An 18,509-nucleotide genomic window follows, 5' to 3' on the forward strand; every position below is an offset into this window, starting at 1 on the left:
AGTCAGGGTTAAAAAAAATGGAGAATTCAAATCCCTTTTCATCAAAAACTAAAGTGCCTGCAGGAACTGCCTGTTCCCCTTGTTTGGCTACTGTTGTGTATCAGCCCTCCTTTGTTGGTTTGAGCTTGATTGGCTTATATGGATACAATATTATTATGTAAAAAAAGGATTACATTTATTATTTATGTAAGGAAAGTGTAACTTAGGAACTAAAATGCCCAAAAATAGACTGGAGGACAGTGAATATTGGTGCTGTGGCTGCACATTAAAGATCTTTTTCCTCTTCTAGGAGGAGCAGCAAACCTCATGAAGACATCATTGGCATTCGGTCTCAGAACAGAGGGTCCCTGGCCCAAGGCAAGAATTATTTATTGAGCAAGTTCTCCTCCCTCAATCAGAAGGTGAAACAAACCAAGTCCAACGTGAACATCAGCAACCTTCGGAAGCTGGGCAGCTTTGCCAAACCTGAAGTGAAAGTCAATTTTTTAAAGCCAAATTTGAAAGTGAACCTTTGGAAGTCGGACAGCAGCCTCGAAACTCTGGAGAACCCGGGGGTAGATCCCAAAGCCCCCAGCGAGTCTGACACAGAAGCCTCAGACAATGACTCGTTCCACTCGGATGACTTCCTGAGCAATTCCAAGTCGGATGAGGACTCGCAGCTGGCGGGCTCCCTGGAGAACCTGGGCCCCTCGGACTACGTGCTGCCCAGCTGTGGCATCCTGGCCTCGGCCCCACGCCTGGGCAGCCGCTCGCAGTCCCTCAGCAGCACGGACATGAGCATCAGCATCCCCGTGCCCGAGTGCCAGGAGGCTGCCCCGCCTCCTGCTGACAGTGCAGAGCTGCACTTTGCTAAGCCCGTGGATGTGTACTGCCAGAGGTTCGTGCAGGATGCCCAGAGCAAGGGCTGCGATGCTGTGGAGCCCGAGGCTGGTTCTCAGGAGCCCCATCACACGCTGACCCAAACCAGGAGCGCGGCCAGGAAGGCAGAACCCAAGGCTGAAGCTGTTGCAGACATTCCTTCCAGGCCGTCCAAGCTGGATGTTCAGTCTTCTGAGCCAAACCCTCAGCTCTTGGCTGTCGGTGGGCCTGACTCCAGTAAATCCCACAGAAGCCCGGGCTCAGTGTCTGGGAACCACGAGCCAGGACTCCACAGCACTCCCTCCCCTGCTGACGGCAGCAGCAGCAGGGCCGTGTCTCCCTTCGCTAAAATCCGCAGCTCCATGGTCCAGGTTGCCAACATCACCCAGGCAGGATTGACTCAAGGGATTAATTTTGCTGTGGCAAAGGTCCAAAAGAGCCCTGCAGAACCAGAAGCTTTAAATGAAATCAAACAAAAAGAACTGAGGGAAATGTTTACGCAATGCCAGACACGAATAATTCAGATCTAGTTACTCATTTGGGAAGTGTTCTTCTAGCTGTGGCTTCTAATAAAATAACACAATGACATCAGGACTACTATGGCGTGAACTGCTGCTGGATACTGGGATTGATCACAGGTAAATGTTTACAAGCAGTGAGAGATGCAAATAAATTTGGTTCTGACCAAGCTTCAGAATTTTCCCTCAGGCAGGTGAGACAGAACCTGTATAAACCATATTTAAACAGGTAGCTTAGACACTGGGATTCAATAAGCATGCTGTCTATCTTAGATGTGTTGCACAGTTATTTTTTTGAGACTAATTTTGTAGCTCTTCTGAATTATGTAGAAAGTATTTATACTCAAAAGATGATACTGCACTTCTCTGACCTTACTTACCTTGCACTACACCAGCAAAATAAAGTACCGGTAAATTACTTTTTATTTATTTTTGGACTAGTATTTTTACTTGTTTTCATTGAAGTTCTGGATGCAGCTCTCTATGAATTGTGCCTCTACAATGGGAACCGATGTGTTTTTGTTGAATTTAAGTATGTTAACCAGAAAGTAAGATTTCTTTGCTATCCTTTTCTTTCCAGACATCCTGGGACACTTGCATTATAGATAAAGAGCCAATCTGAAATAATCACAATCCTGCAGTGCAAATTTCTTCTGTAGATTGTTTTTTTTTCCCTCACTTGTTTTGAGGTGAGGGGAAATGAAGCAAATGTCTTTGAATTGTCTTGCCCATGTTGAAGCAATTCCTTTTTGTTTTAAATTCCAAACTCTGCCAATTTGCTCTAATTTTTTGTCTCTATAGAACAAGACAGATACCTGCCCATCAGGCACTGTGTCCCTCTGTGCTAAGATTCTCTTTAAGTGTGAAAAATGATGCAAAAGCCCAACTGCCATCTGAAGCAGAAGGCCAGTGCACTGCTTTGTAAGATCAGGGTTGCATTAGAGCATAGCTGTCAGCATCTACTCAAGACCAAATTCGTGACCAACTCCAGCTTTGCACCTCGCAGGGTAAAGCTTCCCCTTGTGCTGGGAAATGGATAAAAAATCCCCTTCTCTGTGTGTGTGTGTGTGTGTCAAAGGGTGACATCTATTCAATACTCCTTCCCAGGAATGCCTTGCCATGCCATTCTAGTCTAGGACATTGTCCAGAAGCTGCTGTGAAGCAGGACCTTCCTGTGCTGTGGTTTGTGACTGTAACCACCCTGACAGACCCAGTGCCTCTGTCCTCGTCCCTGTACTGTAGATAGGCTGCACGTGGTGTCCCCACAACATTGTGTCCTGGGCTAGGGTAGCTCTGTGTCTTAGGACTTGTACTGTGTCTGAAATCATTTATCACCTGAAACTTTGATAAATAAATTTGGTTTATTTATTTTATTAAAGTGATGTGTTTTTTTTTTCTTTGAGTGTCTACACTTGTGGCTATATTTAAAATTAAACTACTGCTGTATTTTAATGTGAGCAATATACATGAGATATTTTAATAAAAAAAATGGAATCAAAAGATGGGTTTGGTATGTGATGTTAAGGGATATGGGACTGCAGGTCTCATGGGGTTTCTTTCAAAGTTACAGACATGACCCCTGGTAGTAAAGGGCCCACAGCCATGACTTCAGTTCTTTATCCTCTTAGAGCAGTTCTGCTCTTCTGGGCAACTTCTGTACCCCTTGTCCTGTCCCTGTCCCTCTCCAGCTCAGTGTCCTTCCAGCTTGGGAACTGTCCCATCCCTGGCTATGAAATACTGGAGATGGCAATGTGCACAAAACCATTCCCTGAGGCAGTCTTTGAATCCAGCTCAGCTGCCTTTTGAAGAGACTTAATTTTCTTCCCCTCTTTGTTCAGTTGCTTTGCTTCACAGTAATGCAGCACAAGTCAGATGAAACCATGAATATTCATTTTTAGTTGAAAAAAAAAACCAAAAACAATAAGTGATTTGAAATGGCACCAAACTTGGCTCAAGTTTAGGATACACAAAAAATGTTTCTCATAATAAGTAGTCATTATTAGTGTGAAGAGACAAAATATCCAGATTGGCTGTACAGCAACACCCCTCATCTTTGGAGCAGGAAAATGCCATAAAAAAGGGGTTCCTGTCCCTGTGATTTCAATCATCAGAAAACACTAAGTAACTAAGTAAAGGGGGTCTGAGCTTAATGAAAACTTGGCAGGAGCCTTTTTCCTTGTTCTGAACAGGATTAATTAAAGCAAAATGTGGAAGTGGCTCCACCACAGGTTCCTGCAGGCTGTTTCCACACTGCCAGCCTCCCTGGATTACTCCCAGCATTTCACTGTTTAACCCGCTCTTGGTAAACAAGTTCTGCAAATCCCCTCTGAGGAACCAGCTCAAACTTCACAGCAGAAATCAAGGATGGAGAGACCATTCTTAGTACTTCAATGACATTATCCAAACCATTTAACCACCCTGCAGTACTGCCAAGGTAGAAACTAAAGATATGTTTTGTATATATCACCCACTGTCCACTCAATGTGGGGTCTTTTAGGAAGCTGTACCAGGATAAAGCTCATTGGAGAAATTTGAGAATCATGGTCTGCTCTAAGTGCAAAGCAACTGTATTTCATACCTGAGCTGGTCACGGGTAAGATCAAATCACTGCTTGGTACAACACTGATATCATCACAATGATGCTGCTGCTGCTCTAAGTGTGATGTGCCTCAGCTCACAGAACAGCAAAGAGTGAAGTCAGCACCTCCTCCAGCTGCAGCTGCTGGCCAGCTGAGAGCTCTGATCCTCACAGTTCAGCCAAGCAGAAATTAGAGCACAAATCTACTCCAGAACAGAGTCTACTACTGCTACATATAAAGGGCTCTAGCTTAAATGTCCTTATTATTAAAGAAAATAAGTTTATACAACCTCAGTATTAAAGTTTAATATCAAACAATTTGCTCAATGTTACCAATTTTCAATTACAAAACAGGGTCCAAAAAAATTCCATAAAATATGTTTAGGTGGCTGAACAGAGTTAAGTGTGTTCAGACCTCAAGGGTAAATATCCATAACTTTTTGGTATAAATTATCTACAAAAACTGGTATAAACAATATTCCAATCTTGGTATGGGTTGCACCTAGGATTAGAGACATTTTCAGGATGACATCCAGCAGGTGTTAAAGTTCATTGCCATTGACACATTTCTGCTGCTGCAGCCTGGCCTTCCGCAGTGCCTCCAGCTGCTTGGCTCTCAGCCACCTCTCCCTGGACAGCGTCGTCTGCCCCGCGCTGAGAGACAGGAACCTGAGGGAGACATCAGAACAGCTCCTTCAGCTGCTGCTTACCCAGCACAGCCCAAACCCTGCTGTCTTCCACTGTCTTGGGAATTAACAGCTCCTTCAGCTGCTGCTGACCCAGCACAGCCCAAACCCTGCTGTCTTCCAGTGTCCCAGGAATTAGAAAGCAAGGGATGAAAGGAGGGAGGGAATCCTTTGCCTAGCTAAGAGGAACAAGGCAGAGGAGATTCCATCTGGCTAGGCTGGCACAACTCAGTTCAGCTGCAGACCAAGTGCTGGCTCCATCTGCAGCTTGCTGGGAGCCCTGAGTGGTGACAGGAGCAGCACACCCACCTGGCCACCAGCAGCATCCTGTGCAGGTCATCGGCCGTGACGCTCTCGGGGTTGTTCTTGCGCATTTCCACAAAGTCTTCTTCTACTGCCTGGAACAACACAGCGGGGAATTTGGAGCAAAACAGATCTGCACCATGAGAGAAGCTTTTGAGGAGCTGAACACTGCAACAACCTTCAGATTTCAATGTTTCAACCCACTGCTGTCCAGAAGTGAGCCTGAGCAAAACCAGGCTACTTCTCATCTTTGAAAAGAGCCCATTTTCCAAATGAGTGTTAAGAAACAGCATGTATAACCTGCTTTCTATATGTAATAAATTCAATATACACTTCACAAATACTTGAAGGCACAGCCAGGATGTGAAAACACTCCTGCTGTTTGGGTTTTGTAAAACTTGAAGGAGAATCACAGACAGGGAAAGTACAGTAACTATCTGCTAAGGTGCTTTCTATCCAAATACACTGTTGAAAATGTAATTAGGGAAGCGTCCATACCTTGGTCACCTCCTCAGATATGCTGTAGTCCAGCAGCCTCAATAAACTCAGGTAAATTCGGAATTTGTTCAGCACAGAGGGCAGCACTGCAGTGAGGAGGCTGCTCATGTACTCTTCCATGTTTGGGGGAATTATCTGTGGTTGTAAGTGGACTTGGCAATCTGACTGAAAGAGAAAATTACATTTCATTTCTTTCCACATTCTCACTGTTTTCTATTCCAAAACTAACTTACTCTCAAAAGCAGCAGAAGTCACTATTTCCCAGAACTAAGCTAAGACAGTTCTTGAGACATTCCCCAGCTCACATTTTGAGCAGATCCCAATTCAAGCAGGAGAGCAAAGGCTCAGAGGACAAAGCTGGAATATCAGAGGAGATGTTTGCAAACTCAAGCTACTGCAGGGGCAATGCCACATCTGTACCCATCCCCTCAGAACCCACCATGCCAGAGGGAGGCTTTGAGAGTGGCCCATCTCTGCAGCTTTACCCATCCCTGGGTCCTTCACCATCCCTGTTCAGAAAGGAGGAGAGAAGCTCCATCTCTGTGTTGTCCCATGAACGGGTTTCCAGCCACGAGGGAGGAGGCAGCAGCTACTGCCAGTGTCACACCCTCCCTGGTGACAAGACACATTTCCTGTCCCCACTTGTCCTGGCAGGCCTGCTGTGAGCAGCAGCTGCAGTGACAGCTGCCCAGGAGAAGCCCCTCCCATACCGGCAGCAGCGAGCGGCCCTCGGAAGTGATCAGAACATTAATGTTGCATGGGAATTCCATCCGGTGGTAATTGAAGTCATACTCCACCTTCTGCCAAGTGATCAGGTTACCCAGTGCTGTCACATTATGGACACCTGCAAGAGCAAGAACAAACTCCCTGACCACTGCACTGAAACAAATGTCAGCCCTGATTTTTGTTTCCCATCTGTCTTTAAAGAGCAGCCAGCAGAAGGATTCCTGCAATCATCCTGTTCCTTCTTGTGTCTGAGGTGTCTTCCAGACAGAGACAACACTTCTTCATGTGAATTAAAACTAAGAATTCTTGATTTCAGGCCTAAACTTTGTCTGGCTTAGTACATGAGTTTATAGCTCATGTTTTCATTGGCCCTACAAAGCCAAGTATCTATTTATATAGAAAAAAACAAAAAAGAAATCTTTCCTCAAAAGCAGAAAAACACTACCAATTTCATTTTACCAATTTTTTTATAGTACTCACTCACCCTACCGGGAATTAGGTTATTTAAAATAGAAAATGTTAAAAGTGACAAATTAACTGGTTGACTCTTGGAATTCTCTCTTTGAAATACCAACATGTACCTGATAAACTGAATTTCTCTTCAGCAGTTATCTGCATTAAATGACAAAACTACTTATGGTTTTACCTTTAAATAATTAGTAATAATTCTGTATATTGTTAAGGCGAAGTTAGCAAATAAAGGCAAATTTAATATAAAATTAAACCAACTACTACATCTGAAGACACTCTTCTCTAGGATTAAATTTTGTTCCCAATGTTGCTGTAACAAATGAAAAATTTTTACTTCTTCACTCCAAATTTTGTAGAAAATAATATCACATCAGCAAAAATGAAACAATTAACAAGCCTTTTTTATCTGCAACTTTTAATACCTAAAATATTATTTTTTCACTAAATGCTGTTGATTTTAGACATTACAGACAAACATTTTAGAACACCCATAAACCAGCACAACAAGAGTTCTCTCTAAATGGGAGTTTGTAATATTTTAAATATTTTTTTGGAAACAGACAATGCAGAGCTTGTTACTAGTTTTACTATTTTCTTTACAAAATTTTGTTGCTTTACTAAAGCCAAGTAACAAAAAATACTGAAAACTCAAAAGCAATTGAATAATTTCAATTAGCAACTTTTAAAAGTGGTAATTAAAAAAATCAAAGCAGCTGTCTCAAGACAGCATTTTTCTTTTAAAATTAAGTTAGTTGCAGTGATCTCCTGTTGTTGTTTCATAGAATCTCCTGAGTTGGAAGGGACCCACAAGGATCATTGGGCTCCAGCTCCTGGCCCTGCACAGGACAGCCCCAGGACTCAAAGACACGTCTACTGTGCATTCTCCAGGTACTGAGCTTGTAAATGCAACTCAGCTCTTTTATGTGAGTTACAATTAAATGAATTTCTAAAGCTCTGCTGAAAGCATGCTACAGTGCTACCTCAGCTGGTAAGACAGAATCCCCACTATTTTTAACACAGTAATAACACTTTTTTCTCCAGTTTTCAGCTGTGTTCTCAGGGATGGTTTCCAGATTTACAAGTATAGAGCATAAGGCACCAGCATATGCTTTGCCCACTTCATGCACTCTCACAGGAAACTGAAAGGCCACTCTAAATGAATCAGAGTTATTTTGGTATGAAAGAGTTCTCCCAATTTTTCTTAAGTTGGCTGAGAAGGCTGCAGGAAGCTGCTTCAAAGCAATGAAATAGGATGTAGAAACCACAAACAGTTTTGCAATAGACCCCTCTTATGAGCGGGACACGATTATCACCACAGTGTTAAAACACAGCAGCTTTTAACCTCCCAATGAGATTGCAGACAGCAAGAGCTGTGTACCTGCTGTGTCCAGCTGTCCCTGCTCGAGCTGGGTCTCATCTATGACCAGGGAGGTGTTGCTGGCCAGCTGCAGCAGCCCACTGACCAGGCGATTGGCCGTGTAGTCCTTGCGAGGGATGAGGCGTGACTGGTTCATGCTCTCGATGCTCATCCGGAGGTGGTAGGACTGCAAGGACAAACGAACAAACCATCAGCACTGTGCTGTGCTCCAGCTTCCAGGGAATGCTGCTTCCTGCAGCTGGGCTGGGCACCTGCACAGTAAAATATAACCTTCACTGCAACTCTTTGTCCCAAATATACAAATGCTGTGTACTTAAAAAATTCCCAAAGGAAAATATTGCTGTTAGGAATTCCTATCAGCTGTTCTTCACATCTAGGATGAGCTCAATAATAATGATTTATTGCAGCAATACTGTTAGTGTAAACCCAAATTGAGTTACTGTGGCTTTTCTGCAGAGCAGTATCCACAAACTTGAGTAAACCCTAATGACACCATAATTAAATAACCCAAATGTCTAAACACATCAAGCCAGAAAGACCAAATAAAGCATGCAGCATCTGCCTGTCAGTTCAATACCTCTGAGGAGAGGATTTCATTGCATGTAATGAATGCATTCCTAGATGATGAGGTACGCAGACTTCACACACAGGCCAGCCACATCTCTATTGTTACCTGCTCTCTAAATGGGAGCAGGAGAGCATTTCACCAGTGTGCCTTGACCTGGTAGAAGCAGTGAGAACACTTTCTCCCAGAGCCTGCCTCTGCTGCTGCAGGAGAGCATTTCCCCAGCCTGCCCTGAGCTGGTGGAAGCAGTGAGAACCCTTTCCCCAGAGCAATGCTTACTGCTGGCACCAGCTGCTGGATGAGGCGGTACAGGTGCTCGGTGAAGGCGCTGCTCCGGGGACAGCCGCTCAGGTTGACGGTGAATTTTCCCAGAGGAAGCACATCCCGTCTGGCATAACTGCACCAAAACCAGCACAGGTTAGGCAAACAGCTGGCTAACACTGGATACAGGTGTCATTCAGCTTGAGCATTGTGTGGTGTCTCTGACAGCCAGCACACAGTGTTCTGAAGGAACAGTGCCCAAGGAGCTGGGCCAGGCTGAAGCTGCCACTCAAGGCTGTGCAGCACCACACAAAAGCAGTAATTTACAGTGCTTGGCATCCTGCAATGGCTTTCCAGACATTCTGTTCTCCTTGTACTCTGTTGTTACTCAGTGAACACACTTCATTCTTTTCCTTTCTGGCACCCAATGTCAACTTCCCTCCTTATCACACTTGTTCATCTCCTTTACCTGCCCTCAGCTTTCCTCTCCCTCTTCTCACTGTGTATCTTCTCCCCATTCTTGACAACTCTCAACCTTTCTGTGATATCAACTAAGAGAGAAAATACAGTCTAGTCTAAGTGTTGGAATATTCACAGTCCCACTAAAAAGAATGAAAACTACTCATTTTGATGACTAAAATAACTAACATTATATTTGGGCCTGACAACTATAATATCTCAAGTTTCACACTTAAAATTTTAATGAGTTGAAGGATGCTGGTCTTTTACCCAGAGACAGTTTAAATCAACATAAGAATAAATTCCTATCACATGCTAAACAGGTCACTTGAACTTACCATTAAGCAAGTTTACATTTAATTAACCAAATTCTCAGAATGTACCTTTCAGTACCTTGTATTACCTAAGCAATAATTCCTGCATTCAGGAAATGCTGTTTTTGGGAAGTCAGTGACATGACCTACTCATTAGAAAAAGCCAGAGGTGGAGAGATGCTTTCATACCTCTGTTTGAAAGTGTCTTGAACGTTTTGTCAGCTCCTAAACCAGCACTGAACAGCTACACTGCCATAAAGCTGGTCTTTTGTCAATATTTACTGTTATTTCAGACACTGAAATCTGCCTTTCTGTGTATTGTGACAGGACAACTCTACCTGGACAAAGTACTACTGAAATAAGTATTATTTAAGTTACTTCTGTCATTTGTTTGGAGACTGGTGAAGAATCCCATAAGAGATTACTTTTAAATGATTAATACATAAATTCTCAGCACACATGTAAATACTTACACTGTAGAGATGAGATGCAGTATCAGGTATTCAGCAGCCAAGCTGTCTCCCAAGAGGGCATGGGTGAGGAACCCCAGCAACTCTGCTCTCACTGGTGACAGCTCAGACATGAAATTAGAAACAACTGGAAAAAGAGCAGAAGACAAATGTCAGAAAATGTTCTTTTTTCTCACCCTCTTTCCTCTATATAAACCTGACTTTCTGTCAGTTTGAAGAAAAATGTTTATTCCAAAGCAGTCTAGGAAAAATAAATAAACATTCCTTGGTTTTTCCAACGGGCTTTGGATAACCTGCATCACTCAATCACTTCCTTGGAAATTATTTTTTTAAAAAAATAGATATTGTAAAATGCATTTTCAGCAGGCTATAAAGTGTAGAGCCAAATTTCTAAAATCCATAGCAGCTCCCTTTAATATAAAAGGCAGAAAAAAACCTCTTACACATTGCTCAGAACAAGCAACACAAGGCACTCAAGGAAGAGGTCTGCAAGCAATAATTCAATGAAAAACATAACAGTTAAACAAGGCAGAAAGCAGAATTGCCTTGTTTTGTGCACAGTATTATGAGTCTCTATATTATCAGTATGTTTCTTATTTCCAGTATCACACTAAATTGGAAATCTAATTTTCCAGCAATTCCCAAGTCGGTTCGAAAACACATCAAATCTCATGGCTGAACAACTTGGTAAAATCCTTGGGCACTAGAATGCCAAACCAAATTCTACATAAATCACATTTATTTCAGCCAGATAAAAATGTAAACATCACATAAACACAAGCATCTGCATCATGTGCAGTATTGCATGGCTCTTGCATTTAATAAGATTTAAATCCAAACCCTGCTGTTGAGGTATTTGCCTCTGAGCAAAGCAGTGTTTGTTCAGATGTCCTGGGAAGTGCCCAGAGTTCAGACACTCACAGGTTTTACTCTCCTCTTCGTTCAGGCAGGCGGGCAGCAAGGGGTTAATGTGTTGCAACTTCTGTGCCAAGATGACGTGGATCCTGGGCACTAAGGAGGCCGGGGGGCTGTGCACTCTCTGCTCCTCGGCCGTGTCCATGCACTCCATGGGATCAAGGGTTGAGCTGTCCCTGGGGAGAGGGCACAGCAGCTGGACTTAGAAACACTCCAGGGGAATTTCTCTCCCTCTGGCCCGAGCAGCTGGAACCAGGCCAAGAGCAGAGCCACAAACAGCATCCACTCCCAGCTCCTGCTGACTCCTCCCACATCCAAACTACCTTCTTTAGGAACTTTATAAACACCAGAAATACTGAGCCACAATTGTATAATGACATATTAACACCACAGCAGGCTTGACCCAAAATATCTGGATTCCATCATTTTCAGAAAATAATCAAGTCATATTTTTCTGAAGAGAAAACCAAACAACCAAACAATAAATCCCATAAAACCAAACCCTGAGAACCAAACAAAACCACATTTATTATCTGTTGCACCATTCCATAGGCTGTATCTTCAAGTAAAATATTACACACTGTTCTGTCCAGCCTGTACTGAATGAGGTCTAAACAAATGCTTTAAAAAAAAATAAAGTAATAAATTTAATTTGTCTCTGTATGCACATATGGGATTTTCATATCCCACCAGGTTCTGGAGCCTGACAAAATCTTCTAGACACATATCAGCTCTAGACAAACATCACAGCTCTATCACTGAGTAAAAGAACTATGAATAAATAAATCCTAATACCTCTGCTGGAACCTGGAGGTATTGCCTCTTAATTTAAGAGTTCAGATACACAAGTTTCGCTCTCCCAGAAGATGTTTTACAAAATTTCTTCCAGGTAGTTTTTAATTTTTCATTTTCATTTTTAGAAAGTAAAATCCCTAAAGTGACTCTATCAGATGACAGTAAAGTTTAGCACAAATTTCTTGTACTGGTTTTAAAAGCTGTCAGGCTTTATAACTTCAAAGCCACTTCAGCAGTTCATCCACTCTTTCCATTAAAAGAGATTTCTTTTGTTTGCATTCAAAATGTTGCCAAATGCCACCATTTTGTCTTCTTGTTACAGAATGACACAGGAAAAAACCCACAAGCACCTGTGACAGAGCAATTGAGCTGTCAGTCTGGGATTAGCTGTCACACAGATGATAACAAAAAGCAGCTGACCAGGCTGAGTTAATTTTTAAGAAGTTGGCACTATAAAGGATTCACATTGCACTCTGGGTATTGTACTTGCCAGACAGATAAAAAAACTCACCAACAGAAATGTTTCAGAGTGCAACAGCCCAAGACATCAGCAGTATTTATGTTAGATTTTGGTCAAGAGTTTTATCTTTAAAATTGATTTCTCACATCTTGGATCAGTTTGTATTTTGTCAGGCAAGGAATTGCAGAACAGCAGGTGAAATGGAAAGTTTCTATCAGTGGATTAACAAGATGAGATACCTTAATTAATAAAAAAATCAACCCTTTTTTACTCCTTTTCACCACTATCACTCTTCATGCAGACATGCAAACTTTTTTAAAAAATATTCTTCAGAAATGTTTACGTTTCTGGTAACAACCTTCATGTACTTAGAAATTAGTTCAAAAGGACATTTTATAATTTTAATACTTCTTTAAAAGCTTTGTTCACTATTCACTTATTCACTGAAACTTTAGTTGACATGAAAAATACAAAACATTTAGCTATGGAAGCATTTTCTGCTTTACAGACTGTACAACAATCTAAAAAAAGATGCACTGGGTATCCAAGGATATGGATGTACCAGAGCACATTGGACTTCAGTTTCCAGGATGCTGGATGTAACACTTTCCTCATCAAGCTATTTTTAAGCAACAAAATTCACTCCTTAAGTATAATTATCATGCACTTACAAATTTCCTTGTCTGCTCACTGCAGTAAAAACCTGCATGTCAGGGCAGCCTTACCTCTCTTCACTGTTCACTATGCTCAGCACTGGGTCCACAGACAAAACACCAAACACCTCCAGCACATCATTGACTTTGAAGCTCTCCCAGTTCTCATAGACCTGCCCCAAACAGAAAGGAAAAAAAAAAAACAGGCAGAGGCAAATGGGTCAGATGCAGGACAGCAAAAAAACACAAAGGAAAAGTCAGGATTCTCAACTGTGGACTGAGAAAAGTCTGAGTGAAGAGGTCTCCCCTCACCCTCAGTGTCAGTAAGCTTACACTGGAAAAGGGAGTTTTATCATTCCATGCTTTTTCTACTGGCATTCTTAGCCATACAAATGTAAACAATTGTATTCTGCTCTGATTCATCAAGATTTGCTGAATGAGAAGTCAATACACCAACAGCAGAGAAATTTTGTGATAAAGTTTCATAGTAATACAGCATAGCAGTGAATCAAGGACTATTTCAAATTCAAAGCACAAATGTGTGGCTTATTAGTTTTACAGCTTGGTTTTTCACAGCTGTTTTTCAATTAGAGAAGATATCCTAAAAGAAAAATACCAGGGCTCAATACCAACTGCATCTAATACTGGAATCTTTTCTTTCAAATTAAGTGTGGTGAGAAGATGCAAGCTTCAATAAATGCTGCTGAAGGACTCCAGCAATTCAAATGCAGCACTCAAGAAGAGAAGCACTGTGTTAATGAATCTATCTCTAGAAACAAAATTGTGGACTTGAATCACAATTTCTGTGCCTACAAACCACTGCAAGGCAGATTCTGTCTGCCTCACTGAGAGCACAGCCCTGCTCATCACTTCTCTCACCTTTACAAGGCATGCTGGCCCCTTCTCTCCTGGCAAGGGAAAATTTAGGTCAAGTGGAGGAGAGCAGTTGGGAGAAATGACATGATGACCTGCAGAAGCTTCTGTTTCTAATCTCTTTGGCTCCACACATCCATGGATATTACCTCCACTGCCTGAAAAACACATAATTTGCAGGCTTTTTAAATAGAAATACAGAACTGAACAAATTCCTTCAGGAAAGAACACAGAATAAAACTAATTTAACAAAACATCTGAGACAAGAATATTTAATAATGCAATATACTTGACAGAATATACTCTTAATATGAGAAGTCTCACAGGTACATATTTTATGTAATCAAGTTAAGTGTGAGAGAGAGTACTGGCAAAGAGTTGTACATGGCTAGAAATCTGATTTTCAAAAAGCAATGTTTAAACCAGGGGAATGATTTTTTTTCCTACAGTCCATAGGACTGCAAAGGTAATATTTTTCTGCACTTCATATTTTAAAAAACAGGTCAGAATATGCATAAGCTTGTATTAAAAATCTCTCTAGATTGTCAGCAAGTCATTCAAGTAGGTTCTCCCACACTCTTTCAAATCAAACCACTGACTTCAACCAAGCCTCCAAATCATAAAGGCTGCAACAACACTAATAACTAAACCAGCTGTAAATATTACAGTTTTAGCAATGAATTTTTGACAAAATCTGGAAAGGTACCTACTGTTCATGAACAGCAACTCTTACCCATGTGTTGCTCCTTCTGCTTGGAGGGATGCAGATCCATGTCCTCATCCTCCTCGTAGCTCCTCTTGTGGCGGCTGGGGGTGTAGGAGGTTGAAGGGCTCACTCGGGCTTGGCTGGCACTGATGTAGGCTTGGGATTGTGGGTTAAGGAAGCCACAGCTGAGCAGGGAAAACTCAGCCACACTAAGGTTTAGCTGTCTCTTTTTTAAAAAAAAAAATCCTGATCTTAACATGCTCAGCTGCAGGTGTTTTATAGGAGACTCTCACTGTGTAAGTGTCCTGCTGCAGAATATGCCAATGGCTCAACTGAAGTTTCTCTTTTCCTAAGCATTTGCAACTGGAAATTAACAGAAATTTTCAAGACTCTCCCAAGCAAAAATGTCTTCTAAATCAAAACAAATGCTGCTAGATTCATTTGCATAATCTTTGTGCTTATTACACACCATCACCTTTCTTGTTTTTCCTCTTTCTACACCTATTACCTCTCCTGATTCACTAAATTAAAAAAGGAAGAAATTTTAAATAAACTTATCTCCTTAAATCTAATTAATTAGTTGGTGACCACTGATTGTATAACAAAACACTGGCTCAGTCAAAAAAGATATTTCTTTCACCCATGCTGATTCACCAGGCACTGGAACACAGTAGAAAGTCTGTCTCTCTAAGGTGACTGTTTGTGAAGAGTTCAAATCAATTTCCTGCTGAGGCTGGAATCCCAAGAGAAGTTTTGTTAAAAATCTGTTACAGTTTGCTTTCGTTTTTTAAATTAATCCCACAGATTCAGTTACTCAGCCAGAAGTTACAATTAATATGCATGACTACATAACTCAGGAAAAAGAGAATATAAAATGTTTTGATTCAAATTGCACTGCACTTCCAAAAGTAACTATTTTCCATAGCAGACAGTTTCAAGGTCATGAAACTCCCCACTCCACTCAACCAAAACAAATTTTAAATACAACAGAAACAGCTGGAAGCCTGCTGAAATCAGAATGCCAGTGAGCAGTTATGAATACTCTGCTTTGCAAACCAAAGATTAATTGTGCATTTAGAGCAATATCTTCAGGAATCCATTGCCAAGTACAAAAGAAGCTCTGTCACACTTATAAAATTGCAACTTTCCATCCAATATTTCTTCTCTAAGTTAATATAATTTATATAACTTACCCCACATTCTGCCACATCTCTGTATTTACCAAAATGCAAAACCTGTCAAGAGGGAAAAGACAATGCAATCATTCTGCTCCTGACAGCATCCTATACATGAATCACACCAAACTCACTGCAGGCCGAAGTCCCTCACAGACATCCTGCCAAAGCTTCCATCCTTTTAGCATTTTCTGTTCCTCAACAGAAATGTAACAGATTATCTTTTACTGATGCCACTGGAGTTGTTATCAGTGTCCATAGGTTTAACTCATAAACTAGAGGAACACAAGGACCAGAATGAGGAAAAGGACAAACATTTGCTAAAATAATAAATCAGTATTACACTTACACGTGCATTTGTGTTTGAGTCAACTGTTTCATACACTCCCATGTAAAACTCAGGATCAAACATATCTTGAACCATGCAGCGAAATTTCACCAAGCTGTTGGGTTTTAGGTAATGTACAGGAACATCATTGAGTGATGGAACCTGTGGAAAAAGAGATTGTTCTATACAACTGGAATATATTGAGCAGTGCTCTGAAGTAAGCCAAAACCAGCACAAAAACTTAATTCTTGGACCATCCTATATATGTAGCACAGGTATTATTTTCTGAGTGCATCTCCCATCCTAATCTAAGCAGTAACAAAGTGTATCTATCCCAACACCTTTCTGCAATAGCTGTTACAGATAATTGTTACAATTATCGGCCACTTAACAGTTCCCAAATTCTTCCAGTCCCAAAATCACCAGACCCAATACTGGACAGTAAAATAAGTGGTTATAGGTCATTGGAACTGTATGAAAATTGTACAACATCTGAAACAACTTTTAAATTTGGAATTACTGCAGCTTCAGGATTAAACAGAATTTATCCTTTATCTTATTTTTACTTAACAGCACTTCCACCATGTGCTATGTAACAGCAGTACTAGAGCAATTTGCATGCACAATTTCTTATAACAAAAGGTCTTGGAAAACCTGTACGTTAATTTCCAAGTCCACATTGGGGAAGTCTTTTTCACACAGTTTTACATGACAATGGAAAAATAGAAAGAAAAAAATCAATGCCTAAGCACGTGGTATAAGACTCAAAGAATGAGTCTTGCAATATGAATAGTTTTCTAAATTTGAAGATAAAGTCTTTGTTGAAAAAGCCCACATCCCACATTAAAATGCAACAAAAACCATAAGTAGCCCTATAGGAAGTGGCATTTTTACAGAAGTCTACTCCCTCATGGGTTTTTTGAGTAAGAAAATATGATTTCAATTCCTTCTGATGTTGTAAATTTTACTCAATTTTGCCATTTATGCTTGGATTTAAGCTACCATTTAGTACTAAGTACAGAATACTTTCACTGACAGAGAAAAAAATAATTTTCACCTACTTTTAGTCATAAATAAAACACATTTGATATGAAAATTTCTAATCCCCTTATCAGTCCCATTATGCCATTTCTGCTACAGCCTTTCAGAAAAGTAACAGCTTTCGAACTCAACTGTGTATATTTTATTTTTAAAATCTGAAGCAGAGCTTCCCTACTAAACAGAACAAACTAGGCCTGACTCAGCCCAATGAAGCATAGCTTTAGTAGGAAAAGCATTTTCCCCCTAAAACCTGAAGGTCCAGGCAACTGTTTATTCAACTCACACAGGTTTGCAGCACCATAATAAAAGCTCCTGAGAAAGGAGGTTTATAACCAGCAGGTGAGAATCTCGTGGTGCACACTGAGGACTCACACTTCCCCAAAAATGAGAATATTTGTCATCTCCTGCCATCTACTGACTGTGCTACAGAGTGGCAGCACCAGCAGTGATGGCCTGGGAGAAGGAGGGTGCTGAAGGCCAGGGGATGGATGGGCTGGGATTTCTCATCCTGGCTTTGCACTCAGGTTAAAGCAGCCGAGGTGTAAATTCACATCCCAAAACCTGGGCCTGAAATTCAGCTGCACACTTATGAAAAGGCACGACTTATCAAAAGCAAGCCACTGCAAACAAATGTAAAAAACAATGAAGCATAAGAAAAAGCTTAACTCTAAAAGAATAAAACACTCTTACCCAGTTAGTAGCATTATTTTCTTTTAATTTCTCCTTGAAGAATTCGGTTACCTTCTTCTCCCAATCGGAGTTTGAAACATTTTGGGCTAAAAAACCAACAAATTTATTCGCCTTTTAGCACCACACAAGAGACTTTTATCCCAGCGTAACAAACAAACCCAACTTTCACCTCTATCTTGGGGAAATAAGTGCATCTTAGATTAATTTATTCCCCTTGCAATTCATTGACTTCCCATTCCAAACCCTTGCAGGCCAACCGAGAAGCACAGAGCCATTCTCAGAAGGGAGGGAAAGCTCCACAACACCCCAGTGGGAAATGGGAAGGAGCCGAGGCACCGCTTCCCGCGCTGTGCCGGCTGAGGAAATGGTTATTTCGGTATTCTTTTAGTTAAGATCGAGCCCAGCACGGAAACAGCCGCGGCTGACGGCACAGGCAACACCAGCGCCGCTCGGCAGAGCATGCAGGAACCAGGAGATACGCGAGATACACGAAACACACGCTCTACACAAGATATATGCGATATAAGGCAGATATATAAGACCCAGAGCCGGCCTCGCCGCTCTCCCGCCACCACCCCGCGAGGGAAAGCGCCGTCCGGCTCCGGGACGCGGGCCCGCCTCACCGAAGATGCCCTGCACGATGCTCAGCGGGCTGTTCAGCCAGTCACCCACGCACGGCATGGCGGGGCTGCCGGAACCGAGTCCCGCTCGCCAGCCCAGCGCGGGGACCTCCACCGCTTCCTCCTCCTCCTCCTCCCGCTGCTCGCCCTCCTCCTCCTCTTCCTGCG

At 41.8% G+C, this 18,509-nt stretch overlaps 2 protein-coding genes across 2 annotated transcripts in view; one reads left to right on the top strand and one right to left on the bottom strand.

The window, feature by feature from the left end:
- INPP5F (inositol polyphosphate-5-phosphatase F) overlaps window positions 1-2,754 on the top strand; it is a 37,665-nt gene extending 34,911 nt beyond the window's left edge. Inside the window, exon 20 of the mRNA XM_056494285.1 lies at window positions 290-2,754. Coding sequence (XP_056350260.1) covers window positions 290-1,388 — 1,099 coding nt within the window. The 3' untranslated portion in view covers window positions 1,389-2,754. The remainder of the gene's footprint in view (window positions 1-289) is intronic.
- Window positions 2,755-4,245: 1,491 nt separating this feature from the next.
- MCMBP (minichromosome maintenance complex binding protein) lies at window positions 4,246-18,488 on the bottom strand. Its single transcript, XM_056494288.1, has 16 exons — window positions 18,345-18,488; window positions 17,722-17,807; window positions 16,012-16,152; window positions 15,681-15,722; window positions 15,119-15,220; window positions 14,515-14,644; window positions 13,788-13,939; window positions 12,981-13,081; window positions 11,007-11,176; window positions 10,089-10,212; window positions 8,861-8,978; window positions 8,017-8,182; window positions 6,152-6,285; window positions 5,442-5,606; window positions 4,950-5,038; window positions 4,246-4,623 (listed from the first exon to the last, which is right to left on the bottom strand). The coding sequence occupies exons 1-16, from the start codon at window positions 18,400-18,402 to the stop codon at window positions 4,497-4,499; spliced, it is 1,905 nt and encodes a 634-aa protein (XP_056350263.1). The 5' UTR covers window positions 18,403-18,488; the 3' UTR covers window positions 4,246-4,496.
- Window positions 18,489-18,509: the final 21 nt, after the last annotated feature.

Source organism: Oenanthe melanoleuca, chromosome 6 (assembly GCF_029582105.1).
Source record: "Oenanthe melanoleuca isolate GR-GAL-2019-014 chromosome 6, OMel1.0, whole genome shotgun sequence".
Classification (NCBI taxonomy): Eukaryota; Metazoa; Chordata; class Aves; order Passeriformes; family Muscicapidae; genus Oenanthe; species Oenanthe melanoleuca.

Excerpts from the sequence above, each read along its gene's own strand:
- MCMBP (XM_056494288.1), bottom strand. The coding sequence starts at position 18,402 with ATGCCGTGCGTGGGTGACTGGCTGAACAGCCCGCTGAGCATCGTGCAG. Across the intron at positions 15,221-15,680 it reads GAGATGTGGCAGAATGTGGG|CCTCAGCAGGAAATTGATTT; the intron begins GTAAGTTATATA and ends TTGGGATTCCAG. Across the intron at positions 6,286-8,016 it reads GGGACAGCTGGACACAGCAG|GTGTCCATAATGTGACAGCA; the intron begins GTACACAGCTCT and ends TTGCTCTTGCAG.